The sequence below is a fragment of the Planococcus citri genome, chromosome 1, assembly GCF_950023065.1.
Source record: "Planococcus citri chromosome 1, ihPlaCitr1.1, whole genome shotgun sequence".
NCBI classification, from domain to species: Eukaryota; Metazoa; Arthropoda; class Insecta; order Hemiptera; family Pseudococcidae; genus Planococcus; species Planococcus citri.
In genome coordinates this window covers 77449473-77456989 of record NC_088677.1, presented here as the reverse complement: position 1 = coordinate 77456989, position 7517 = coordinate 77449473, and the positions used below count along the sequence as shown (strand labels likewise).

General features: G+C 35.7%; 1 protein-coding gene across 1 annotated transcript; it reads right to left on the bottom strand.

Annotated features, from left to right (window-relative positions):
• Positions 1-1417: 1417 nt before the first annotated feature.
• LOC135833820 (cathepsin B-like) lies at positions 1418-7144 on the bottom strand. Its single transcript, XM_065347603.1, has 6 exons — positions 6920-7144; positions 6463-6693; positions 6085-6282; positions 5877-5976; positions 2086-2208; positions 1418-1881 (listed from the first exon to the last, which is right to left on the bottom strand). Exons 1-6 carry the CDS (start codon positions 7070-7072, stop codon positions 1673-1675), a joined length of 1014 nt encoding a protein of 337 aa, XP_065203675.1. The 5' UTR covers positions 7073-7144; the 3' UTR covers positions 1418-1672.
• Between the last annotated feature and the right edge of the window lie 373 nt (positions 7145-7517).

The window sequence follows — 7517 nt, the reverse complement described above, 5'->3', positions numbered from 1 at the left end:
TTTCCTAAAAGTATCCGGAAGCTTCAAAACCGTTTGAAACCACCATGTAGTTAGTCTGCGAAGTAAATTTCAGCTTTCCAACTCCATTTGCTAAATTACTGTTGCGGGAATTTCAAGTTTCAAAAATCTACTGGAGGCTCCAAAAATTTTCAAAAAAGTAGCTGGAGGCTCTAAAATGACTTGAACCCACCTGAAGTTGTCTTCAGAGGGTGTTATAATTGGAGTGTAGAGTAAGTTTCAGCTTTCCATCTCCATTTGATGAAATTTTGTGAAAATTTAAAGTTTCAAAAATCTGCTGGAGGCTTCGGGAATTTTCAAAAAGTCGCTGGATGCTCCAAAACGACTTGAAATTCACCTGCAGTGCTTCGTAGCGTATTGAAATTAATTTTTAGAATAAATTTCAGCTTTACAACTCCAATTTGATGGAATTTTGTGGGAATTTCGAGTTTCAAAAATCTGTTGGAGGCTCCAGAACTGCTCAAAACGGGTTGAAACCGTTTCCAATCAATTTGGCATCTCAAAAATAGGGTATATCCCAAATTTCAGCTTTCTTGGTCAATTGGGTAAAATTTTGATTTTTTGCCTCATTTTTAGCCTAAATACGGATTTTCAAAAATTCACCAAAAATCGAAAAACGCACTTTAGCACTTGAAATTTTGACAGGTGGTAAATTTTTGCATGATCTTTCGATCTACCTTTGTATCTGCGATTTCGGCTGACCTGTCAATCAAAATGGCCGCCATTTTGTATAAGTAAGGCCAACTTTATTTTGGGCAAGTTTGCTTTAAAATGTTCCTTAGGATTTCCCCTTTAAGAAAAAAGTTGTCCCGGAGGGTCGGCGGGGGGGCGGTGCAATTACTCCTATTGTCATATGCCGGACTATTACCAGCACTTGAACTATTTTTCGCCTAACTTTTAAAATACCTATTTTAAATGTTGAAAGTTGGAGCCCAATTGGAAGGAGTCAAGATATGACTTGAGTAGGATTTCATTTTTGTAAATTTCGAAATACAGGTAGGTAACTAGATCTGACTTGTAGATTTTTTAAAGGTAGAATATTTTATGTTAAAACAATCCTTAGGTAAAATATTATCGTCTGAACCGATCGTACATAGAGGCAAAAAATCTCAAATTCGCACGTTAACTTGAAATTTTAAATTGCATAAATGAATTTGAATTATTAAAACTCGATCGTGACTTTTAGCATTAATTTCAGCTCTTAAATAAATTACTCATTTGCTTATTTTCACGATTTCAAGTTACCTACCTACGATTTTTTCATTGCTGTGATCGGTTCACTTGTACATTTTGTAAAGTGTAGTGTAGTGTACAAGTCAAGATAGAAAGTTACCTACGTTCCCTGTACATACACGAATACGATAGTCCAAATGTAGAACAATAATCATTTACACGACACTAAATTGTAGGTATGTATGTATTTGATTTGTAAAATATGTTACATGCAGGAAGGTATAAATCAATCCATGGAATTGATGACCACCGACCAGTCACAATAAAGACTAAGTTAACACTGTATCAAGTCTACAAAATACCTACCTATGCAGGGTCATTATTTAATGACTTGTCGTTTCAATTGAAGACTAATAATACTGATTTTCAAAGCTGATTTGAAAAAATGCAGAAAAATGTTGACAAAAAAGTTATTAAACGTTTAATTTTCAGGTAGTCCTGCTATCGCCATTGATTCGAAGCCACAATGATCAGTGCCTCGAATAAATTTGAACGTTCCTTTTTCACCCCATTCTGTCCCCCACGAATTAATTGCCAGCCAGTACTTTATGCCGTTTTCTTCTCCCCATCCAATGACACGAACAGCGTGACCTCCTACATAGACGTCAGTGCTAGTGCACTTATACATTCCTAGAAATAAGTGCAAGAATATGTGAGTAAGTATGTGGTCAGTTCTGGAAAAACATTTTGGAAAGCTAAAATTTTATATCTATTCGTGTTGATGAGAAGATGAAAACCTGAATGTTTCTCATTAGTCATTATATTCAATCAAAGTAAGTATGTAAAACTTAACAGGTGGACAAATACTTGAATAATTTTTTTGTGTTTTCTTACCAGATTTATAGAATGTAAATGATTTGCACACTCGAAATCCTGTCGTTATGGGTCCATTTTTAAAAATTTCTTTTCGCATTGCGTATTCGTTTGATTCTATTTTTGAAGTAGAGCTACTTCTAGCTAAAAAAATCACGATTAATTAATTTACCTATGCATATAGTCAGGGAGCCCATCTGAAAAAAATGTACGAGGGGGGTTGAAATTTGGGACCCGGCCCAATAGTTACTATATGTATCCCTCTTTTCAGAAATGTCACTCTGGCAATTCACAGCTGGGGCTTTTAAGCACAGCGAAAGCTCAAAGTTCACAATTTTTATGAACTTTCAACTTGGAAAGTTTTATGGGTGAAACCTGTGGATTCTTATAGGATTTTTCACGCTGAATCCGAATATGCCGGTCTGTCGACCCCTAAGTGCCCCCAAAGGGGTGCCAGAGTGGGTTAAAGGGGTAAAAATCGCAAAAATTTCTGTATTTTTTCAATAAATTTTCATAAAAATCGTCTAGGTAACAAAAAGTGCTGAATTCTTGAAGTATTTTTCGCGCTGAATCCAAATATGCCCGGCTGCTAGCCCCCAAGTGCCCCAAAAAGGGTGCCAGCCTACTTTGAAGGGGTGAAAAATGCAAAATATTTAGGTTTTTCACATCTTATTTTGCGTAAACGTAGCATTATTCCATAATTATTTTATTCGAAGGCGGTTTGTAAGTATTCTGAAATCAAATGTGTCACTACCTACCTCTAAATGCTGCCCAACTGCCTTATATGTTGAAGAGGAAAAAATATCGTTGTTCTAGAGACACTGAGAATGTTTATGATGTTCCTACAATTACATATTATTTCGAAAAATTTTGACAAACAGTAAGGTACAAGTATATGTATTGATTTTTTTACAAGAGAAATACGACAACTTTAGCTATAGATACCTCTTGACAAAAAAAAAATTACTCAAAATCTGAATCATCACTTGAAGATTCTTCATCAGCCGATTCTTCGCATTCATCTGTCAGTTCTTCGTTTTCGGAACTGGTTGCCTCATTTGTTACTTCCAGCAAAGAGGGTATCATCTCACTTCCATACCAGTGAGGTACGTATTCACCTTCGTGTAAAATCAAGCCACTGCTACTTGGTGAGATGGCTGTTTTCCCCTCTGGCTGAAGCCAGATACTGCAGATGTAGTGGTACCTCATGATGTGTTGTTGTACTCGCGAACATGGTGGAAGGCAGCTCAAAGAATACTCCAGTTTCTCAAACATTTTTTTTTTTTTTTTTTGGAGCAGAAACGCTGTTTAAAGATGATATACCTGCATTCGTCCACATTTTTGCAATTTTTGACCCCGTACATCAATGCTACAAATTCTTCAATATCTTCTTTAATCGTCTCAACGTTTTTGAAACTTCCAAATTTTTGAAAGCTCTTTTGAAATCTTGGGTTTTTCTCCAGAAGTTTGAATGGTTGTACTTCGGCTTTGTGATAGAATGTTGGTGTATAATCCCAGCCAGTGAAACAATGAAATGCTGGTAGCGCTTGGCAGAGATCTCTACCCAAAGTATTCGCCAATTCGGTACAATTTATGAAACAATTAGTTTGGTTAAAATGCTTTCAAACTTCTAGCAACACCACAATATTCGATAATTTGAAGATGTTTCCTAAGATGATTATTAAAACATATGTATCCTGACTCTGGATCACAACATTTCCTCTTGAATGAAGTAAATGCAAAACGATGTGAGAGTCCGCTTCTTCGTGAAAATCAGTACTCAAAACATTCGATACATGACTTTTTAAAATACCATTGGCGTCCTTGGAAAATGATATACAATCACCATTATTGCGAGTGACATTGAACGTTTTTTCTTTTAGTAGTTGGTTCTGAGAAATCGAACGTCAACCAATAATTTACCAAAAACTGGACTAAAGATTCTTTAAAATTATCATTTCTCATAGCAACAAGAAAATCGGTGGGGTGATACTGATCACCTCCTTTGATAGTATAGGGTAATTCTCAAAAAAAGTTTAAAAATTGTGTAATGGGTGGTTTACTTGAATACTATTGACAATTGAAATTTTTTTTCAGTGGTATTGTGTAGATACCAACTCAGGGGTCACGTGCATATAGTTTAACGTCCCCCAACCCCCCTCCACTATGGGTCAAGTCCCCCCAAACCCTGAAAACTCCATCGTCGTGGCCTGTAATGACTTAAATTTTTCAACTTCATCTTCAAAAATGAATTACACTATCACTTTTTCTGAAGAAAAAAAATGGTACATATTATTATATGATATGAGAATAAATGACAGAACTGATATAAATTTTTGGAATGATACTTATACCCTGAAACCGAGGTCATAAAGTGATGTAATGAGTTTTTTGTCCATCGCCGTGGCCAATTTTTGTTAATTTTTTTCTAGCTCTCCTATTTGATTTTTTTAAAGGTGAAATGGGTACACTGTATCATTTTAGTGATAATAATGCTGCGCCCGTTTCAAATCCATCAAGCAAATACAGTTAACCAGTCTGCAAATTATAATCTGTGAAAATTGTACTGATTACCATTTTTCGGATCCATCGCCGTGGCTTATCATTCTCACGTTTAAAAGAGACATTTTTTTTTCTTGAAAAAAAGAAAATATTCAAATGGTAAGTATTTGATGACCACAACTTTGAAAATTGAAAAATTATTGATTCTATTACCAGTAAAACAAATTTTAGTTCTTTTTTTCTTACATCGTGGGTAGTACAGTTTGGTATTTCGTCGTGGCTATTGAATTTTTGTCCACGGCAAAGGAAAATACCTACCCTATTGTGTTCGAATACTCCCATCAAAAGGTACCTGGTACCTACTTGATGACCTTTTTGTGAGCTAAAGGTACCAATAACTGCTCCAATTATACACATACCTACCCAAAAGTAGGGAACAGCCTTTTTTTCCAATATGTGACACCGATTTTTTTGAAGCCCCTGCCCCCGCCCCTATTGAGGATGACTTGGGCCTGAAGTCATTTTAGGGGTCCTGGGTATGCCTAGAATCAAGTCCCTTTTGAAAAAAAAATCAAAAAAAAGTTTTTATTTTTGAAAAATTTTAGTACTGAAATTTAAACTTTTTTTGAGAATTACCCATGGAATACTATTTTCAAAAATGTGCTTGCAAACCACCTTCGAATAAAATAATTATGGAATAATGCTACGTTTATGCAAATAAGATGTGAAAAACCTAAATATTTTGCATTTTTCACCCCTTCAAAGTAGGCTGGCACCCTTTTTGGGGCACTTGGGGGCTAGCAGCCGGGAATATTTGGATTCAGCGCGAAAAATGCTTCAAGAATTCAGCACTTTTTGTTACCTAGACGATTTTTATGAAAACTTATTGAAAACTTATTGAAAAAATACAGAAATTTTTGCGATTTTTACCCCTTTAACCCACTCTGGCACCCCTTTGGGGGCACTTAGGGGTCGACAGACCGGCATATTCGGATTCAGCGTGAAAAATCCTATAAGAATCCACAGGTTTCACCCATAAAACTTTCCAAGTTGAAAGTTCATAAAAATTGTGAACTTTGAGCTTTCGCTGTGCTTAAAAGCCCCAGTTGTGAATTGCCAGAGTGACATTTCTGAAAAGAGGGATACATATAGTAACTTTTGGGCCGGGTCCCAAATTTCAACCCCCCTCGTACATTTTTTTCAGATGGGCTCCTGGACTAATATAGTAGGTACCTCTACCTACACTTGAAAAAATGTAATAATTTTCTGAAGCAAATCACTCTGTGTCTGTGGGTATCTATCTCACGTACCTTTAAACTTATCTGAGCATTTGTTAGTTCCACATCTTGGAGTTCTAGCATCAGAAGGACTGTTTCGTTGATTCGGAGGAATCGAATATGGCCGGCAACCCTAAGAAAAATTAAATTATATGTACCGTAACGCATCATGAGGCGGAGATGTTTTTGAATTTTCCGTCTGTTATCTAACGATACGAGTAAGTACAAATATAATACACACTTCATTCGATCCATAATCACCTCCTGTGATTAATCCGTTGTTCTGAATATATTGCCAAGCGGCTTTAAGGTATCCACCGCCGCATCCGTCACTTTTTTTGTCACATGCCAGTAACTGATCAGCTGACATATTGTAATTTTTTTGTCCGTTTGAATGAATGCATAATCGATCACTGAACGCGGCTGCAACGGAAACAGCCTGGAAAACAACAATTTTAGAATATTTCTAACTCACACTGAATAGAATGTAGGTACCATTTAGATTATTTGCGATCTGAAACTCTGAAACTCTTTTACTGCTCTATAGAATGTTCATCATGCTCAAGTTTCTTGCACTTTCGCTTTCTGTACAGATAGTAGGTACCTACTTGGTACTTACCCAACATGATCCGCAGTTTGACTGCTCTTTAATGGACGGAATTGTCGTGCATTGTGGGTATGCCTTCCTGCAGTCGTAGTTTTTTGGTAAATCGTCTTTTTCATTCGTTGAAGCATCGGATGGCTGAGCAAGAGCAGGTCCAGCGCTAATTTCTTTTTGTTCTGGGATCCAGCCGAGTTTTATCTTAATTTGCAATAGTGTTATGTTATCTGGTAATCCATTTCTACCTGCCTGTAAAATTTAATAATCGATCAATATTGTTTCATCTCTGTTTGGCCTATTGAAAATTGATGTCTCTCTGCTTGATTGAAATATACCGAAATGTAAATAGTTATGCTGCGTTTTTTGTTAGACAATAGGTAATTAAAATTAAAAATCATCAGTCATAACTCGTTAGTATGTAATTAGGTAGGTACAACTGAATACTTTATGTACCTAAGTACATATTTGTACTTACTGTCCACGGAAGTCCAGGTATGCTATTATAAAGTTCAACTGTTTTAGGCACATTAATGATTTCCTCGACGACATCGACGATTAATCCTTTACAAATTATTATATTAACACTGAATAATGCAAAAACTGCGAAACACGAGTATAAGTTATACATTTTTATGGATTTATCAATAATTGGCGCGTGTGCCAGTGAAATGTAAAGCTTACTTAACTGTCTTTATGTTTTTATACCCATCGCAATTTATAACGATGGTTGAGTACCTATGTACATAGGTATTAATTTTATATTGCCAAATATTTGGAGTGTAACGTCAAAATAGTATTAATTTTGATAAGGATAAGGTAGTATCACTACTGGTAATACTGTTTTCTAAGAATTAATGATTTTAATGCAAAGTTAACATGCCGAATTATACATAATACCTACTTGAAAAAAAAATTCATGGAAAACATGGTGTAGGTAATCTTCGGCTGATATTTTATTTTAGGAAACATGTCTGATTATCCACAATTGAGTCACAGGATTAAGATGGATCGCGAAAAAAAAAAGGTGGTTCTTACCTTTTTCAGCAGAAACCGTCGTCATTATAAGTTGAAAG

What these genes read in the sequence shown, in the direction of transcription:
- LOC135833820 (XM_065347603.1), bottom strand. Translation starts at nt 7,072, where the DNA reads ATGTATAACTTATACTCGTGTTTCGCAGTTTTTGCATTATTCAGTGTT. An exon ending in CAAACTGCGGATCATGTTGG is followed by an intron (nt 6,283 to 6,462) that starts GTAAGTACCAAG and finishes GTTGTTTTCCAG; the next exon opens with GCTGTTTCCGTTGCAGCCGC. An exon ending in ATTTACATTCTATAAATCTG is followed by an intron (nt 1,882 to 2,085) that starts GTAAGAAAACAC and finishes ACTTATTTCTAG; the next exon opens with GAATGTATAAGTGCACTAGC.